This window comes from Acomys minous (assembly GCF_964271855.1).
Source record: "Acomys minous genome assembly, chromosome: 3".
Lineage (NCBI taxonomy): Eukaryota > Metazoa > Chordata > Mammalia > Rodentia > Muridae > Acomys > Acomys minous.
The window spans coordinates 66,357,060-66,377,397 of record NC_140485.1 but is presented as its reverse complement, the minus strand read 5'-3'; the positions used below and the strand labels follow the sequence as shown (position 1 = coordinate 66,377,397).

At 53.0% G+C, this 20,338-nt stretch overlaps 1 protein-coding gene across 5 annotated transcripts in view; it reads right to left on the bottom strand.

Moving 5' to 3' along the window:
* Window positions 1-3,582: 3,582 nt before the first annotated feature.
* Window positions 3,583-20,338, bottom strand: part of ATP9A (ATPase phospholipid transporting 9A (putative)) — a 110,119-nt gene continuing 93,363 nt past the window's right edge. For all 5 annotated transcript variants that reach the window (XM_084777927.1, XM_084777924.1, XM_084777925.1 and 2 more), the window contains 11 exons: window positions 19,704-19,874; window positions 17,562-17,660; window positions 16,831-16,920; window positions 16,576-16,720; window positions 15,779-15,843; window positions 12,954-13,109; window positions 9,585-9,649; window positions 8,279-8,387; window positions 7,545-7,602; window positions 5,563-5,766; window positions 3,583-4,067 (listed from right to left, as the gene is read on the bottom strand). In XM_084777927.1, the coding sequence (XP_084634053.1) occupies window positions 3,931-4,067; window positions 5,563-5,766; window positions 7,545-7,602; window positions 8,279-8,387; window positions 9,585-9,649; window positions 12,954-13,109; window positions 15,779-15,843; window positions 16,576-16,720; window positions 16,831-16,920; window positions 17,562-17,660; window positions 19,704-19,874 (1,299 nt within the window). In that variant the 3' untranslated portion in view covers window positions 3,583-3,930. The remainder of the gene's footprint in view (window positions 4,068-5,562; window positions 5,767-7,544; window positions 7,603-8,278; window positions 8,388-9,584; window positions 9,650-12,953; window positions 13,110-15,778; window positions 15,844-16,575; window positions 16,721-16,830; window positions 16,921-17,561; window positions 17,661-19,703; window positions 19,875-20,338) is intronic.

Here is a 20,338-nt window from a genome sequence, read left to right as displayed (position 1 = left end):
AGCCCGGAACTCATCCTACACACACAGCAGTCACCGAGGAAGCAAGGGGCTCGTGGGTAAGCCAGCCTGTGGTCCCCGCACACACTCCTGCTAGTACCACGTGCCCAGCTCATCCACAAGCGCGGCAGGCGCTGACACAGCCCAGCCTGCACTCAGGAGCCAGCGCTGAGCACACAGGGACAGTCACCAGGGGCGAGATAGGGAAGCCACACAGGAAAGGCCCCCATGACGTGACCAGAGCAGGCCTCTGGGGCTCCACGTTGGGGTGGCAGTATCCTCCCACAAACAATGACACTGCTGCGCCCCCCCACAAGAAGAAATGGATATAACTGTTGAAAATAGTTAAAGGATATAAAACAACAACAACAACAAAAAGCTTCACAGTAAAAGGGCGAGAAACAAAATGTACTGCATTTATAAAGCTCTCTCCTTTAAAAAAAAAAGTGAAGTCTAAGGGAGAAAGAATGTGTGTGTGTGTGTGTGTGTGTGTGTGTGTGTGTGTGTGTGTGTGTGTTTTCATGGGGGTGCATGGCTGTACGCAGGCACATGTGTATTTGCACATTTGTGAAGAGGTCAGAATTCAGCTTTGGTGCCACCCCTAGCTTTTTGAGGTGGAGTCTCTCACTGGGACCTGGAACTTGACCATTAGGCTAGGCTGGCTGCTGTCCCCAGGGCTAGGACTCATAAGCATGCACCACCAGGCCTGACTTGGGTGCTAGGGCTCAAACCCAGGTCCCCACGCTGACCCATCCATTCCACCAGCCCAAGAAGTGTAATTTTAAAGAAACAAAAACCAAGTACTACAGGGATGGCACTTCCTGCTTTCAAGCATCTGTATATCATGGCTCACAATCATGAGATCAGTATCTCTGGCCTCTGCTGGGCACCTGTGAGCGCGCGCGCACACACACACACACACACACAGTCATGCACACATGCATGCACATGCACACACACACAAATGATTTAGAAAAGAAAATCAAATATAGCTGTAAACACTGGAGATGGTGTCACTGACCTACAAGTCAAGTGCATAAATAGTTCAGAACAATAGCTCTGGGTCTTTGTGTGCATGTGTGTATATGCACGACATGGTACACATGTGGAGGTCAGGGGACATCTTCTCAGGGATCAAGGTCAGGGCATCAGGTGTCTTTACCCATCTCACTGGTACCCTTGTTAAGCAGGATGAATCAGAAGAATGTGTAGGTCCCATTTAAGATTCTGGCCAAGGCTTAAGATGCTGTCCTTGAGGGGGTCTCTCCCATCCCCCCAAGAGACAAAACAAAGCAAAACAAAAATATGGAGAAAAAAAACCAGACATTAACTTTCCAATGAACACAAATTCAAGATGCATTAAAGCACCTGGTGGCCCCCACTTCAGGAATATGGAAAGAGATACACTGGCAGAGAGGCGATGGTGTGGACCAAGGCAGCTGGGACTCGTGGCAGCTTCCGCCAGCTGGGGACAGTCTACCCCACGCTCATGGTGCCCCCTTGCTCACCTAGCACCATCGCCACTCTCATGTTCAAAGGGAGAGGACTATGGCCTGCAGCCATCTGACTTCAGGTTAAATGCTCTGTCGGGACTTCCCAGGTGACCGTGTCAGTGGAATGTAAGCGAAGTTTAGTTCAGATGGACAGACCAAGGAAAGGCCGACAGAATCCTACTGCTAGAAGGCTGCGACCCAGGCTCAGTCCCCTGCTGGCTTGCCATCTCTCTCTTGGAGCACCCAAGAGCCCTGGGTTCTTGGTGTGGGTGGGAAAGGTCAAGGTCTCTTGGTCAGTCCCTGGCCCCTGCCTTGCGTGTTCTAAGGAATGTACATGACACCAAGTTTACATGTCCTCGGTCACTCAGGGGCAGCAGGGGCTGCTGCCAAGCTGCTGATTCACAGGAAAGCCCCACAGGGTGCCTCAAGTCCTTCGTGCTCTTGACCCCTCCTCAGACGACAGGGACCCCTGAGGGACCCTGTCCAGTATCTGAGACTTCAGGCACTTCTTCCCTTCCGGGTATCACGTGGGGTCTGAAGTGCCGAGTCCATCCAAACGGGGATCAGCTTTCTGTGAGGGGCTGGACCCGGGTTTGCAAACACAGCAGAGTTCTCTTAAGGCTTGCAGCTTTCCAGGGTGGTCTCCGGAAGGACAGCCTCGGGAGCAAGGCTGAGCAAGACCTCTCCACCCTGAGGCGTGGGTCTGGCTCCAGCACTCTGAAACACTGGGGGTGGAGGGAGATGACCTCATTCCTGGAATGCCACTCTGTGTCAGGATAGACCTTACCTGGATACCTCTGCTCTACAGAAGAAAGGCTGAAGCAGAGAAGGAAACACTGCCACAGCACAAGATCTTAAAAGGGGGAAGAAAGTCAAGAGGCAACTGGAGGTTTTGAAGAAAAGAGCAAGATACAAGGCCACATCTCCGAGGTGAGGCCGGCAGGAGAGGGACCCACTGCTGGCTTCCGCTCAGCCTCCTGGAAGCTGCTGCCCGCAGGGCAAGCCTATGAAGCCTCTGCCTGTCAGCTGGGTCCTGCATAGTCCCTCCTCTCAGGAAACGGGCTGCTGGGGGAAAGAGAAGGTCCCAGAGCCCTGACCTCACCGCCCCTGCTTAAGAAGATCTGAGTCACAGCAGCCATGCTGTCTAAACACTAAACATGCATCTTATCACTCTGTCGACACATTAAAGGGCCGTGTACTTCCAGTCAGAGCAACACTGCTCCAAGTGTCCAGGCTGGCCACCGGCTGTCAGCAGCAGGGTCACACCTCTGGGACTGTTTTATGAGGTGGCAGGGACAGTCAATTCAAGGGCGGCTGCAGGCTGTCGACGAGGACTGTGCCTGACACGAGGACTGTGCCTGAGACGAGGACTGTGCCTGACACGAGGACGGTGCCTGACACGAGGACTGTGCCTGACACGAGGACTGTGCCTGACACGAGGACGGTGCCTGACACGAGGACTGTGCCTGACACGAGGACTGTGCCTGAGACGAGGACTGTGCCTGACACGCAGCCACCAACACCCTCTCCCCTCTGCTCTTAGCCCTTCTTCCTCATGCCAGATCCCTGCAGCCCACAGGCGGGAGGACTTGAGGACGCTTCAGTCCGTACCCTCTCTCTCCTACGTTCTGTGTTTTTGCTTTCCATTGTGTGTGTGTGTGTGAGAGAGAGAGAGAGAGACAGAGAGAGAGAGAGAGAGAGAGAGAGGGAGGGAGGGAGGGAGGGAGGGAGGGAGGGAGGGAGGGAGGGAGGGAGGGAGGGAGAGACTGACTGAGACTGACTGGCCTGATAATCACTCTATAGTCAAGGCTGGCCTCAACTTTCAGTAATGCCCCTGCCTCTGCCTCCTGAGTACTGGACTCCAATCATGCACCATTCCTAACTTTAGAATTTTACTTTAAAAAAAAAAAAAACTCTATGTGGCCCTGGATGGTGGCCTGGAACTCTAGCCTTAAACTCAGGCATCTGCCTGCCTCTGCCTGCCAGGATTAAGTGGCAGGATTAAAGGCATGTGCGCCTTTTAAAGAGGAAGAAGGACACGAGGAATGCATTTGTGATAAGACTGTTTAAAAATAAAAAGCCTTCTGCAGCCTTCAACTAGACAGAAACTTTTATCACATGACAACAGGTTCAAGCCATAAGGAAGCTTGCACAGTGACCCACGCGAACCTCAGACAAGCCACCCGGTCCCACGTCTTCACCCTCGATTCAGCATAGCACCCAAAGTTCTGACAGGTACACCTCTCAGGCCCCTCCCTCCCGTTCCTTCAGCGTTACAACCCTGCTAGGTGCCCGGTCTCGCCTCAGTGAAGCTGCATGTGCCAGCCATGACTGCACTGTCCACCTGAGGCGGTCCGTGCACATGGAACGTGAACTCCTCCTCCTCCTCCTGGGAGAGCGCAGCGACCGGAGCCCCTGCTGCCACCCCGCGGCTTGCAGCTTACGAAGTGAGCTTCGAGTAACTGGGGGGAGAGAATCGCCTCCGCAGGTACTTGAGGACGTAGAGGGGGAGACAGCTGACCAGGGTGATGACAGACACCTTCCACAGGAATGACAGGGTGGCAATGAAGTAGACATCTGTAAGTAAGAAGACAGCCATGAGGCCACCGAAAGAAAGCAGTCTTTATTCCTTGTTCCCACTCTCTGCTGCAGAGGGCACGCCATGAGCCAGCAGGGCGCACGGCCCTCATTTCCTCCCATGCCCCCACATTTGGTGAAATGTTACTTTCAACAACTAGAAAAAGAACCTGTTTTTGACTCTAAATTAACAATTAGTTTCTCCTAAGCCACAGAGCACAGAAAATGACATTCAGTACATGGCTCTGCCTCTCTGACTCTCTGGCTGTTCAGACTCAGTGACACCACAGAAAGCCAGGAGAGGGACCCATGGCGACATGACAAAGTGGCGGAGACCATTTGTCAAGGCTCACACTCGGAGCTGGGCGCTTTGTCCCGGGATGGGGATAGTGAAGCCAGGAGCTTTGGGAAGCTTGGGAGGGAAGCAGCTACAGACTCCCCACAGGGGATGCAGGGATAAGCCCTTCCTAGTCTTGAGCAGAGTGTGGACGGGATGTCACCAATGAAGCGCCTACTATGTGCAGGGCTCAGGACCTCAGGCCTAGACCCTTGGGCACATAGTAGGTGCCCACGAAACCTCTCTGACAGGAGACCAGTTTAAACTAGTAGCTCACCCCCAAGGTAATGCTCTTTTTATCTTCACTGATGGTCTTACAGGAGCTAGAGAGGCTGGGAAAAGAGCCTGGATCAAAGGCGATCCCAGGATAGTCTGACTGTCCCAGCCTTCCTCAGGGGCCCCAAGGAGGCCTGGCAGACTGCTCCCTCCCGTCTGCCTCCCTCAATGCTACCAGGTAGCTGTGTCTGTTAATGACACAGACATTTTATGCATGGATCTGCTCATAGGAGCCAAGCTGTGATGAGGTTTCACTGCCCAGGTGGGGGTGTATCACATGACCCTCTAAAAAGCCACTGGCCTCCTTGCAGGAAGGCCTCCCCACCCCCTTGTAACCAAGTGGAAAGTCTCTGAAGGAATGGATTTGCCATCTGGACTGTGAGGGTGGGGGGTGGTATGGGGGGAGCAGGGAAGCTGCCTGGGAGCTAAGCTGTCCCCCTGATTAGCAGACTTGCCCTATAGGCATCTGAGTTCATTCGAACACAGACACCTCACCAGTCCTACTGTGGGGTATCTAAAACACACTCTGCCTACTGGCCTCCTAGGATGACACAGGCCCGGGGGGACTTCACAGCCCAGAGGCGTCAGTCCACACTGGCTGAGTGACAAGGAAACCCAGCAGAGAAAAGGCCGGGTTGCTGGAAACAGGTCCACTCTAGAAGCATATGGAGGGGAGCCAGACAGGACTGGGCCAATAGGGTCAACCGGCAGCTTGCCATGCATGAGTAAGCACCAACTGAGCAGATGTGACCCTCAGCTGCCTTACTGAGACAGAGGCCACTGGATCTCCATGAGCCTGAAGCCAGCCTGGTCTCCAGAGTGAGGCCATCTCAAGATAAAATAGAAAGGGCAACGTCCAGGGGCCAGGGCTCAGGGTCTTACCGATGAACTCGTGGAGGAACACCAGAGAGGCAACGTAGCAGGCCAGGCTGAGCAGCTCAGCCACCGTCATGAGCCAGTGCCATGTCTGGATAGTGAGTGCCACCATCAGCAGCTCGGTGAGGATGAGTGACGTGAAGGAGATGGCCACGATGTGCACAAACTCCGACTCGAACAGAAGCAGAGCCCCGTACATGATGGTGCTCCCTGCGAACACCAGAAATGGGGCCCCTGAGGTGCACCTGCTGCCCGCCTGTCACCCAGGGGGTATCCGCCGGACACCAAGGGCCTTGCTCATCCTAGGTGAGGGACCCAGACCTACAGTTCCTCTGTTGCTCCTGCTGAGCTTTGAATGACTGACCAAGAACTGGGGGTGGGAGGGGCAGCATTCGGGGTCACCCGAGTGCCACCTGGACAGGGCACTCAATAAAAAAAGTATAAGACACTGCCAGGGAAACTTAAACACCAAGCTTCTTAAGGGGCTGCCTTTTATGTTTGCAATCTGGTTGGTTTAGTTTTGTAGATACAGGGTTTCTCTGTGTAGCCCTGGCTGTCCTGGACTTACTCTGTAGACCAGGCTGGCCATGAGCTCACGAGACCTACCTGCATCTGCCTCCCTCAGTGCTGGGATTGCACTGTCTGTTTGCTTTTGAGGTGGGGTTTCATGTCGTGGAGGATGGCCCTGAACTTCTGACCCACCTCAATGGGCGCTGAGACGTCAGGTGTGCACTGCCACGCCTGGCTTACACGGTGCTGGGGATCAAATCCAGGACTCCCTTCACCCTAGGCAACTAGTTACACCAGCTGAGCTGCATCCCAGCCTGGGACCACCATGGCAAACACGGGGAGGAGGGAGAGGGAGGACCACTGGCTATCATCTGACTGATGCATGCCTTAGGCTCTAAAACTGTATCAAACAGCAGAGAAGTGTTTCCCTGACAGTGTCATCCTCTTCAAACTCTGGGCTCTCACTAGTAAGTTACATGTGCCCATGTGGATACACAGAGATTAGTGCACAACTACACGAGTGTGCTATAAAACACACAAGAATAAAATTCCGAGAGGAGGGAGGGGAGAATTAACACAAGTGGGAAGCTTAGGTATTCCTATAAAAACATCACCTCAAGCAAGCCCTTTTTGGATTTTTGTCTATTTTAATTTTGTATTGATTTAGAGTGTGTGTGTGTGTGTGTGTGTGTGTGTGTGTGTGTGTGCGTGCGCGCGCATGCCTGGTATACATGGGAGGGTCAGAGAACAGTTTGGGGAGTTGGTACTCTTTTAGGGGGGGTTTCAAGACAGGGTTTCTCTGTGTAGCCTTGGGTGTCCTGGACTTGCTTTGTAGACCAGGCTGGCCTCAAACTTACAGCAATCCACCTGCCTCTGCCTCCCAAGTGCTGGGATTAAAGGTGTGCGCCACCACACTCAGTAAGTTGGTGCTCTTACTTCATGTAGGTCCCAGGTATGGAACTCAGATTTGTCGTCAGCTTGGTGGCAAGCACCTTTTCTCTCACCAGTGTACAAGCAAGTGCTCTGTTAGTGGACCTGGGCAAGTCCTGGGGCATCTTAGTCTCTGCATATGTATGAGGTATCCTGGGCCCCACATCTATACAGGACGTGCATTTACCTTACACGCCATGTGCCCGCCCAGAGGTTTACACAGGTTTATTAGTATTCCTGTGCTCTGCCCCACAAAGTCAGGACTCAAAACTTTTTGTGGTTTTGAACATTTCAGATTAGGGGCAGCAGACCTGAACTGTTTAGGCTCCTCCCTGACTCTGCCAACCCAAAAAGCAGCCATGCTGCACTGTAGAACCCTGATGTGTATGGTGGCCTGGGACAGCAGCCTGCTTCCTGCACTAGCTTAGGTCCCAGCTTCCCTCTGGATAACCACACCCCCTTCACCCAGCCCCCACCCCCACCCCCCACTTCCTGCAGAAGGTCAAGGTTAAAGCAAAGGAAGAGCAGGCACTTCTACCGGACCTCACCTTGGTAGATACTGATTAACACCCAAATTAAGAAGGTCTTGTAGGACAGTGGCCGTCCCTGGATGAGAAACAGAAAGACCAGCAGTTACTACAGAGGTTGGAGGCTTGCTGCCGTCTGCCTAGTTAGGGCTCTCTCCACCCACCCCTGCCAGCCTTTATCACAAACATCCACAGATGGTCCTACATACACGCGCCTGTCTTCTCAGTACGCTAAGGACACTAAGGCAGGATGATGGTGGGTTCAAGGCTAACCTGAGAAATTTAGTGAGACCACTAGAAAACAAAAAGGGAAAAGAAAGCTGGTGTGGTGCATGCCTTTAATCCTAGCACTCAGGACACAGAGGGAGGTGGATCTTTGTGAGTTCCAGGCCTGCCTGGTCTACTCAGCCAGTTCCAAGCTCAGTGGTAGAGTGCTTGCCTGGCACACACAAGGCCCTGGGCTTATACAGAATAAAACACAAACAGCAGAAGGGCAACCCCACACGTTCACATAGGAAGCCCCTGCCTCTCTGTCAGTGCAGTGCCCAGGAGATCACCTCAGGAGCACAGCTGACAGCTGCAGAGCCGCTGACTGTTGGCAGGTTGCACTGACCGTTCCTGCATAACCCACACCTCCCACCCCAAAGAAAGCAAACCATCATCCCTGTGCCCCACCAGACCGAAGGAGCAAGTGTGAAGGAAAAGGGGGGGGGGGCAGAAGATGATGGAGTGGAAGTTGGGGAGGCCTGAGGAACCTTGAGGAGATCCTTGTAGAGCTCAGGATACAACATGGCGACTTCCGACTTCACGTCTTTGTCCAAAACCAGGGAGAACACAGGAAACATGGTATAGATGGTAGAATACCTGAGGGGAGGGGCCGCCATAAGGGACTGCTCCCTACCCAAGCCTCTGCAGCCCCGCCTCCCTCCTGCCCACATGTCTACTTCGAGCCCATCATGCACCACGCCCAGCTCTTGGCACCAGAGTCAAGATATAAAACAGAGGTGAGAATTTGCTATAGCTTCCATGTCACTGAATAAGTGAACTGTGTGTGTTACAAGCGCCAAGGAGGAGGGCAGAATGGGCAAGATGGAATAAGGGGTGTGTGTGTGTGTGTGTGTGTGTGTGTGTGTGTGTGTGTGTGTGTGTGTGTGTGTGTGTGTGTGTGTGTGTGTGTTACACGTGGGATGGAACACAGTCTCGGGGAAGACAGCAGGAATGGGACATTTCTATGGATATTGGAAGAGCAGCTGTGCCCAGTCTGGAAGCCCACACCAGGTCAAAAATCGCTGACTATAGAAAGGCCCTGGGGTGAGGTGCAGCTGTCATGAAGAACAGAGAGCAGCCAAGATGGCTGGGGCCGCAGGTGGCAAGGGTCAGATCACACAAGGCCACACAGAACAAACAACCCTGCATTGTGGCCTTAAGTATGTTCTTGCTCAAGTCTTGATGCGGGACATTCCGGTTTCCAAGTGGAAACAGGTGACAAGCAGTGTGTGCTCTGAGGCTGAACCAGGCAGCAGGACAGCAAGGAAGAGGCCTCTGCTGCTGTCGCTGAGCCTGGCCAACCCGTCTTCCAGTTCTTCCTAGGCAGAACTGGGCTCTTGTGCCCCTGTGCCTGAGCTTCTACAGAGCCGCCCACCATCAGACTGGGTAAGAAAAAGCTTAGGCCAGGAAGAGAGGAGGTATCAACGTCAATGGCGGCTGATGCTCCATCAACACTCTGCATTCTGTGCAAGGCCCTGGGCCTGGACATCCTACTGGGCTCAGCTCCAGCGAAGAGGATGGACTGCAAACATTCCCCCTTCCCCAGCACCCCAGTAGGGCCACCTCAGACTCCCTCCTGTTGAGTCTGCTCGTCTTCAGGTACCAACGACCCAGCACTGCAGGCTGAGGCAGGGGGATGACTATGCACACCCATCTGGTTAATTCAACAAAGTTCCCATTCTGCCTCAAGGCCAGAATGCCAAGGTGCCATGGGGACTTTGTGTCTCTCTCTCTCCCTGTGGGATGTTTTTCGGGATGTCACAGAAAGTGAACAGTTTGTTTGTGGCGACTTACCCAATGATCAAGAAGCCTTGGTAGAGAGGAACGGATGCAAAGTAGAATACAGAGGAGAAGACGGCCTGCATGGAGGAGGGAGAGGGTGTCACCAAGAGTCTGGGCACAGTCTTCATCCATATGACGCCATGTACAGCCCTCACGATGCCCCAGGAAGTCAGGACTATTAGCATCATCTCCATGATATAGGTAAGGACACTGAAACCAGAGAGGGCCAGCAACTGGCCCCAGAGCACACAGCTCATTCATGACAAACCAGAAGAAGTGAGCGTCCACAGCCAGACTTGGTCTCTGGGGTTGGAAAGGCTTTGTGCCCCAGTCCTGAGGTCACTCACATTTTACAGGAGAAACTGTAGGGTCCTTTGGGATTCAGGCCATGTCCTACCTAAGGAGCCCACATTGCCAACAGCTGAGGATCACACCTTGCCAGGCAAGGGCCCCGACAGTACAGTGAAGCCGAGCTGGGGACACAGCTACCAATGCTTCCGTATTGGCCACTGTAGAGACCAGGGCAGAAGATACTACAGTCTGGAGTTCAGAAGAAGAACTTTTATTTGAATTTATTTTTGCGATGCTCAGGATCAAACTGAGGACCTCATAACTGCTGGGTGAGCATGCGGCCATGGAGCTGTGCCCTGGGACCAGGCAGGAGAAGACATTTTCTCAAAGCATGTGAGTGGCTAGTGTTTCAGTGAGAAAAAGCATTAAGGATTTCTACCAGCTCTCACGGAAGTACATGCTTCTCACTTTGGAAAGCAGTGCATGCTGGGAAGACTCGGTAGGGAGGCCAAGGGCTGGCTGGTGCTTCCCAGATCCTGACATCTATGCATTAACGGAGGGACCATGGCTTCCAAGTACTTTCCCCCTAGGGCAACCTGAAGGTCCAGGCCCCTTGGGGGGGTCACATATCAGCTATATGCATTACAACTCATAACAGTAGCAAAATTACAGTTACGAAGAGCAACAAAATAATCTTACGGTAGTCATCGCATTAGGAACTGTATTGGGTGATTGTAGCATTAGGAAGGTTGAGAACCACTGCCCTAGTGTAAGTAAGCCCAGGGAATGCTGGGAGTGCCGAGAGATGCTGGACCTCTGCTGCAGCCAGGCAGGCCCAGCACTCCTCTGTGCTTCCAGGAGCAGAGTGAGGCCCACTGAGAGGCCTGCTAGCTAAAGCTCAGCTAAACACCATAGCCACAGAAGCCCGGCTCCTCTCACACACCTTCGCGACCTCACCATGGGGAAAGTCACCCTGCACTGGCTTGTCATCCAGCTGGGCCACACAAACGCGCAGAATCAGGGGCGGCGGTTCAACACCAGAACACCGGCTTGTAAAGCGGCCCCCTTTACACCAGCCATGAAGCCTGCGTCTAGACAAGGGTACTCATGGGAAATAAATACACACATCTTGCTCATCAGAGATCACCGTGTCACGGTGCAGTGCCGTGGACGGGGGCTAAAGCTGCTCAGGAAGATGAGGAATCGGGCCAGCCTCACTTCAGAACCTCTGAGTGGGTACCATTGGGAATCCCTCGGTACTGCAGATGGCAGCTCATCTGCCTGCTTTTGTGTGTGCGCCCAAGGACAAGATCATTAATTTCCCAGTGATTAAAACCACTGCATAGCCCGGCCCCATTGGTGGATTAGCATAACGGTCTGATGATGGATTAGCATAAATTAAAAGTACAGATGCAGCCTGATGATCCGAGGCAGCTGTGCAGCTTTAAAACATCTCCTCCTCTCTGCAAGAGGCCAGAGGGGATCTCTCCCACATGCGAGGCGGGGCAGGCACCTTCTGCATGGTGAGCTGCCTTCCACAGCAGCGGGATCACACACCTTTCCTGCAAACTTTTACATGTATGTGTGTGTGCATGTGCGTGTATGCATGCGCATGCTCACGGGCCTGTATGTGAGCTTTCTACAGCACTCAACTTGGGCCATCAGGCTTGGCAGCAAGGACCTTCACCTGCTCAGCCATCTCACCAGCCTGCATTCTGCTCATGAAATGTCCTGCTTGGCTTTACTGATGATGGTGAAGATGCCTTCAGCTTGAACTCTGGTTTTCCAAGTGCCAAGGTCAAGGACAAGGCAGATCCTACCAGTTCACTTCAAAGGTGGAAAGGACAGCCTGGAGTTGGGGGACAGTGTGATCATGGGCCTACCAGCTCCTTGGTGACATAAACAAAAAGAAACAGGAATCAAATGTTCTGATCACCAAAGTCAAGTAGTTCACCTTAAGGCCTATGGAGGGGCTGGAGTGGGAAGTGAGTCCACAGCCTGGGCTATGAGCACATGCCTTCTGCAAGCTGAGACCACCTGAGCCGCTTTCCAGGGAGGTTTGAGCCTGAGGGCAGGCTATGCTGCACCTCCCTGGGATGAAGAGATCCTAGTGTGAGGAAGACAAGAGATGCTGGCCACATTACAAACGCTTGGCCAACAGCCAGGGTATAGGATGTAATCAAGAAAAGTGAGTTAACACCAGGTGTGGTGATACCTGACTATAATCTAGCACTTAGGCTGAGGCAGGGGGAATCACATACTCCCACACATATTAGCCTGGGCTACTCGGCAAGACCCTGTCTTAGACACCACATTTCCTCTTCTAGGGTAGCTGCCATCTCTTGACCTTGTTTCTGCACATGGCAAACAGGAGCTGGAGCATTTGCCTGGCGGTAACTCTGCCTCTCTCTCTGGGAACCGATGATGAGGCAGAGGGACCTGGCTAGAGCTTGTCAGCTGAGATGTGATCAGATGGAGATTTAGTTTGGCCAGGTGGGGCTGCCACTCCAAACCGCTGTCCAACTGCTGGGATTTTCCATGATGATGACTGCCATGAGTACCTGGGCGCAGGGCTAACTGTCACCCACCTGGGCAATGTGCCCATGTATACCAATGCAGAGGTGCCAGCTGCTACCCACCTAGGCAATGTGCGAGAGGTACCAGCTGTACCTGTGTGCACCTGTGAGAGGTACCAGCTGCCTGCTCACCTGGACAGTGTACTTATCTATGTGTACCTGTGCGAGGTACCAGCTGTACCTGTGTGCACCTGTGAGAAGTACGAGCTGCCTGCTCACCTGGACAGTGTATCTATCTATGTGTACCTGTGAGAGGTACCAGCTGTACCTGTGTGCACCTGTGAGAGGTACCAGCTGCCTGCTCACCTGGACAGTGTACCTATCTATGTGTACCTGTGAGAGATACCAGCTGCCTGCTCACCTGGACAGTGTATCTATCTATGTGTACCTGTGAGAGGTACCAGCTGTACCTGTGTGCACCTGTGAGAGGTACCAGCTGCCTGCTCACCTGGAGGGTGTGTCTGTGTATGTCTGTGAAGAGGTGACCCCCTGAGAGGCACTGGCTGCTGCATACCTGCATGGTACTGATGCATAGGCTCCTGTGGATCACAAACTGGCTGAGGGCTGCCGAGCGCTTGTAGCTGTTCCGACCATGCACCATGAGTAAGCGGCCAAGATGTTTGAACTGGGTGATCGAGAAGTCCGCAGCCAGCGAAGCCTGCTTTCCTTCCTGCAATCCGCACACAGAGGTCAGGGCACATTTCTCTTTTTAATTGAAACAACAAGACATGACAAGGAGACCTTTGAAGACGTTCAATAATGAGACTCTTTGGTTTCAGGCTACACACAGTTGGTGGTCCAAGTCAAATTTGATTTAAAAAGAGGAATTTACTTAAATAAAAAACATACTAAATCACAGATAGTTGTAATTTGGAGGTCAGATGAATCTGGTATTAAGTTCACCCTCACTCCCAGTGTGTATGAGAAGAAAAAAAAATCATCCAATGGGTGCTTTTTAACATTTAGAGCGCTAAAGGGTTAAACTCGGGGGAAAGCCTGATGCCAATTACAGCCCCTGAATGCTGCTGCATGCCTGTGAATGTGGAGACAGCGCACAGTGCATCCACACAGTAGCATTCATGTTTTAGAAGGCAGATGATTGACACTAGCATTGATAGAGAAGGACATCAGTGACTAATCATGTGACCCAGAAAATACAAATTTCCCAGCAATACTCTTGCCACATGGGCCACTCACTGGCGTTCTGAATACTTCAGAAATATCAATGGAAGGCTGGCAAGATGGCTCAGTGGATTAAGTGCTTGCTGCCAAGCCTGGGAATCTGAGTTTGAGCCCCAGGGTCCACAGAATGGAAGGCGAGACCTGATTCTCACAACTGTCCTCTGACTTCCACATGAGCGCTGGGCCATGCACGTGTGCACATATGTACGCTCCCATTAAAATAAGTAAATAAGTGTAGTATGTATCAATGGCATAAATGCCAAACATCACCCACCAACCAAAAAAAAAAAAAAAAAAAAAGACCAGAGAAGTGTTTTACATTAAAGAAGATTAAAGAGACAGGAACGCACGCTAATAAGGGAAACTCGGGTCCTTGATTATTTCCTGGAGCTTCTTTTGTTCTTAAGCTACAAAGACATTTTGGGGACAATCGGGCAAAATGCCCATGACTCATTAGGTCAGCATTACATCTAAGACGTGCGGGGGTTGGGGGGGTGTCCATCTGCTGTGCTGATGCAGGGGGATGCTGCTTCTTAAGTCCCCTGCCAAGCATTTAACACGACCTGTGTGCAATCTACATTCAAAGGGCCCAGAGGGAGAGAAAGCGGAAGTCAGAGCAGGTGAAGGAAAGGGAAGGTTGACGGAGCTCACTGCCAAACTGCAAATGTCTTGAACAAATGATATCTTAAAATATATATATAATTGTTGTGTACTCATGTTTTGAGTGTGCAGCAATGCACGCCTATGCATATGCACACTCACTCCAGAGCAGGGTATGGGGCATCCCCCGCCTCTCTCTCTCTCTCCATGGTGCTGCACTGACACGGGGCCTCAGCTTGCAGCTCAGGCTAGGCTGCTGGTCCAGTGAGCTCTCGGGACCCACCTGTCTCCATCTCCCGGTGTCGGAGATACAGGTGCACACGAACATCCCAGTGTTCTATGTGGGTGCAGGGGATGTGAGCTCGCGCCCTTGGGCTGGCAGCACAAGCACTCTCACCTATTCAGCCACATGCCCAGGTCAAGATGGCACTTGTTCAAAATAGAAAACTTGCAGTGCTGTGTTTTGCTAAACTGGCAACAAAGACTTTAAGCCTGGCACAAAAGCCAATCCTCTTTGCTTGGTATGAGTTCTGATAGAGTAAGTAAGGTGCGTGGTGCTGAGGACAGCTCAGAGAGACGACAGACTTGACAGCAAGGTTGGTCCTAAGGATGACGTTGGTGGTGTAAAAGCATGGGTAGTAAGTAAATTAGAGCACGGGTTAGAAATGACAGCTCTCCTGCCTCTGATGAAGAAAGGAATTCAAGATGTAACAGATTTAAGCAAGCTGCATGATGGGAGTTTGTGGTGTGTTTTTAATTTAAAAGTATACATGAAAATAATATATACATACATGGATAAAGTATGTGTAGACAGTATCTATGACAAATGCACACCCACCCACAATCAGCAATGCACAGAAAATAATTTTGGGAGACTACACAATGTTACTAGTTTGGTGCAACTAAGAGGCAGGGTGGGCATAACTTAAATTATTTATCTTCACTGTGGTAAGCACTCGCAGCTTTTATATGCTGAAACCTAAAGGAATCATGATATAACTTTTAACAGAAGGAAAAATGGTTTATTTGTATATGGCATCCAATAAAAGGATTCTGTTAAACACTGGCATTTTTGTTTTATCTTTAATTCTGTGTGTGTGTGTCCATGTATAGGGACGAGTATGTGCACAAGACTGCATGTGCCCACGAGGCTCCGGATTCCTTGGAGCTGGAGCTACAGGTGGCTGTGGGTGTCAGCTGCTGGGTGTGGGTGCTGGGAACCAGCCTCCAGTCCCCTTAACTCTTAGCAGCACCTCTCTAGCTAGCCCCATGCCTCCGCCGGCCCCCACCACCTTTTTGGTGCCCTTGCTCTGTGAGCCGTGGCTGGCTGGAACTTGCCACAACCCTACTGCCTCTACTTCATGAGCCACTGGAGCTGGCTCCACTGTACAGATTCTAGATACAAAGCTTCCCCCCAGGAACCACCTCCCCCGGCTCACCCTCAGTTATGAATCAAGCTCCAGACCAGCCTGGGATACATGAGGCCTTGTTTTAAAAAGCCTAGAAACTCCACTAGCTGGCAGGGTGGGTCTATCGGGGCACAGCAGGAGCACGCACCTTGCCCTCCACGCCCACACCGCAGTCGGATTCCTGGATCATGCTGACGTCATTGCCTCCATCGCCTGTGGAACACACAGACCAGAGCAAAGAGGTTAAGATGGAGACATGAGCAAGATGGCTCGCACATGGCATCCTCAGAGTTAACAATCCATGCCTGCCTTTCACTGAGTGTGGACTACGCCCCACCCAACATATCCAGCCACCCTCAAAGAGGCAACTGTAGGAGACCGGGTGTCTTGCCAGGGTCACAAGCCAAGCAGCGGCGGTGGCCAGTGTCTACTACCACTTCAGGACCTCCTCTCAGGATGAGTATACAGAACCACTGCCAGTGGCAAGTGGCCCTTGCAGGACACAGATGTCCCCAGTATGCTGTGGCCAGCACTCCTCATACTTTATAGTCTTTGCACACATAGGTGAGAAGGCCACCACCATTGTCCCCATCCTGTTGAGGTGCAAATGAAGCAAACCACCCAAGATGGCCAGTCGGTGACCATCAGGTTGAGAGGGTTGAGGTCAGCCCGGGGTCTTCACCCTCTGGAACGCCATGGCCACCTGCCACACGCAAAGAAGACAAGACTCTTCCCTTTAGGCATGTTTGTCTCCAAGAGAGAAGGGGGGGGTGCATATCAATGCACAACAGCAGAGCTCAGGGGTCCTCGTGAAAAGAAAGTCCAGAGCATCTGCAGGGCAGGGCCTCTGGCAGCTGACTGCTGCTACTGCCCAAGCAATCCTGACGACAGCCCAGGCTGTTCCCTCCGTCCCAGAGGAGCCTCCCACCAGCCCGGCAAGCTTACCTACTGCACAGGTGAGCTTCCCAGTGCGTTCCTGGAGCAGCCGAACGATCTGGGCCTTCTGGGTGGGGGCACAGCGGCAGCACACCACAGCCGGGCACTGGCAGGCCAGCTCCATGAACTCATACTCATAGTACTTGAGGCAAACCTGGGGCGGAGTGGGGGTGCGGGGGGGGGGGGCGGAGTCAGCCAATATGGCCATCTCCCTGCAGCCCACAGAAAGAGAAGGTACCCCACGCATCAGTGCCCAGCGCTGACCTCCAGAGAGTCTCCAGAGATGACCAGGGCACAATCGTGCTTCCTGCGGAAGGCGTTCAGCTCGAGGTGTGCCTCCCCGCGGTTGGTCACCTGAAAGGGGATGGAGATGGAGAAGGTGTGGCTCTCTGGGAATGGCCGGACAAGAAGGTGAACAGCGGCCTCTGGGAGTTCGTGTAGACAGTGTCCTTCTTCTATCACTAGCTTATAGCCAAAGGATGCTGTGGGCTCAGGAGCTTATGGGTATGACACCTATCCCTTTTCACTTCCCAAAGACTAAAGTCGGCGCACAGTCAGGATGAAACAGGAACCGTGAGGACCTCCCACACTACACCTCAGGAGACCCAAGTCAGGAGGTATTTGTCAGCCTGGCGCCATACAGCCAGAGCCCTGGGGAGCAGGGCCTGGGGGCTGGGCATCTATGCCGCCTTCCTTCCTGGTGCTGCTATAGGCTTTGTGCACCGTGCTTGGCTGTTGGCAATGCCAAAAGCAGCCACAGTGCCGGACTTTGTTCTGGTTCCCCAAAGGAGAGCACAACCACCCGAAAGGGCCAGAGCACAGCAGCGTTCAAGGCTTTGTGGTGGGGAGCCTTTACACTGGTTGAAGGGATGCTTGTCTGGGTCCCCTAGGCCGTCAATAACCTACAAAACCATCTGAGGCGGCCTTTGGAGGCCCATTCCAGGCTACAGGTTACAGGACAAACTCATGCTCCACCCTACAGCACAATGCTTTACCAGCCGGAAAACATGGATGTCTTGGTTTCTGGTCACCAGATGTGCGTTCTTGGCTGTGCATGTGGCGGTCTCCAGCTTGTCCCCTGTTAACATCCAAACCTGAAATCACAGCAGGAAAACAAGCCCTGAGGGTTGGGCTCTGAAGCTGGTCTGTCCCTTGGGGCAGTGAGGCTCCTAAGAACATCAAACCCCCTGTGATCCCCAGGGACAGCGCACCACAGGGCTTGGTGGCTACTGCTCATGGGAGCAAACCCGACTGTTCACCCGAGAAAGAATCAGTTGGAATGGGATGTGGTGGGGTACAACTATAATCCTAGCACTAAGGAGGCTGAGGCAGGAGGATTGCTGTGAATTTGGGGCTAGCCTGAGCTTCATATCAAGAACCCCACCCCCAAAAAAAACCCACAGAATAAAACGAACTCTGGGCAGTAGATACGGTGGTGCCTGCCTATATTCCCCGCAGTCAGGATGGGAGCAGGAGGGTTCTGAGACTGGAAGCAACCTAGGCTCCATCTCAAGATACTACCTCAGAAAGCAAAGTAAATGAAGACCGTGCTGCACAGTGGCTGGCATGCCACGCATGGAACTATCCGTGTCCCACAGAGCCTGTCTCTCAATGGCTGACAGGCAGGATCAAAGTGGCACCGAAGACCCTGAGGCTCCGGTGCCAGCTGCTTCACCTCACAGGATGGTGAGACCCTGCAAAGCGTGACCAGCTTTCTTGGCCGAGTTTCCGTGTCTGCCCAAAGGCTAGAGTAGGCCTGAACCCTAGATCTCAGTGAACAAAGAGGCTGGCTGGCCCCTCTTCCCTCCACTTGCCTGGAACAGGAACAGGACAGGGAAACCCCACCCACACTGGATTAGCAAGACCCTTGACTTGGGGATGGGACAGTGTTGAGGAGGTGAACCTGCAGCCCCAGAAGGGCAGGGCTTACACCGGCCCTGACCCCAGTGTGGCAGTAGCAGGCCTGCCACAAGGTCCCCAAATGCTGGCCACTTCCTTGTGATGAACTTGCAAGCCAGTGCTTAAGTGCTGATCCACAGGGAGACACCTCCGCCTGCCTGCCACCCCGTGTTGGCTTGTTATACAGGTCTACGCCATCTTCCCACCCCTCTTCTTTCAAAGATTCATTTTTACTTTATGTGCAGGAGTGGTTGGCATGTGTACAGGTCTATGCACTATCAGTGTGCCTGGTGCCCACGGAGGCCAGAGGAGGGCAATGAGTCCCCTGGAACTGAAGCTAAACCGCCATGTGGTTGCTAGGAACTGAACCTGGGTCCTCTGCAAGAGCAGCCAGTGGAGTATGTGAGTGCAGCTGTGGCCACGTTATGATGTGTTGGAAGGGGGCAGACCTCATATACGACAGTAATCCCATAAGACTGCAGTGGAGCTTGGACTCTCCTGACGCTGAGCAGCAAGGAGCAAGTGTGATATCAGCACCCAGCACACCCACCGCGGTCAGTCACACACGGTGAACATGTAAGAACAACACCGGCTTATGTGTACACTCCTAAACATCACAGAAAGCTGACTGCGTAGCCGGAGGTGCCAGCCTCATCTGTCTGAGCAATAGCCTGAGCCTTCACGATCAAGTGCTTGCTCAGGCACATCCTCAAGGGCTCAATGGACCTCAGACGCCCTCTACTGGCCCCTCGGAGTAGCTGTCTCAATAGTTTCCACCCCAACGCCTTGCTTCACACAGGAGTCTCTCTGCTCCTGTGGGGTGGGTGTCCCTTTCTCACTGGGTGAGAGCAGACAGCCACTAGCCAGTCACTCTACTGAATCACACTGCGCATCTGAGCACAGGCCTGCTCTGACCTTCAAGGACCCAGGTCCTGTGCAGAGGCAGCCAGGAGAAGCACAGGCACGCAGGACGGTTCCCCAAGCCACGCCACCTGAGGTTGGGTGCTGCGACTCCCGCTCAGTCCTTCTGCTTCCTGCTTCTTTTCTTCTTTCATTTTTTTTCCTTTTTTGAACAGAGTCTATCTGTGTCCAGGCTGGCCCTGAACTTGAGATCCTACCGCTGACTTGAGGTACGGGCAGGTGGCACCATGCCTGGCCTTCCACCCTCAAGGCCTTGCTGAAGATCTTACCACTGCTGCCAGGTCCCTAGCCAAGCTCCGTGTCTCGGGCAGCCCTACCTTGATGCCGGCATTGCGCAGCGTCTCCAGTGTGGGCCTGACGTCGGCCTGCAGCTGGTCCTCCACGCCAGTCAGGCACAGCAGCTCCATCTCCATCTCCAGGCTCTCGATCACCGTGGCCACCTTGAGCGAGCGGTCATGCACGCTCAGCTTGGCCTGGACATAGCGGGCCTGGGGAGAGGAGAGGAGAGGAGAGAGGCTGCAGCACATTCTGCCATGCTGCCCGGGGTCAGCTAGGCCTCGAAGAGGTGAGCGCTGGCCTCCTGAAAATGACTGACTCCAACCCGACCTATTTATCTGTCAGTGAAACCTAAGGGAAGGCCAAACTCCTCTCCTTGTAGGACTGTGTCAATAGTCACAGCACATACCCATGGGAAAAAACTGGTAATTAACATCTTACAAACACAGGGGGCACAGCTGAGGGACAGGGCCAAGCCAACTGCTGGGGGATGAGGGGAGAGCCAGAACCCTAGACGCCTGTCCCTAGACTGCCCACATCCTGGCACGCATGCATGTCAGCTTTGTGCCGGGTACCACAGACATGGCCATCAGCCAGACGAGGTCCTTCCACTGGGAAGACGAGGTGTGAGACGAGAGAACCACAAGCAGATTCGAGATGGAGCTCAACTCTCACC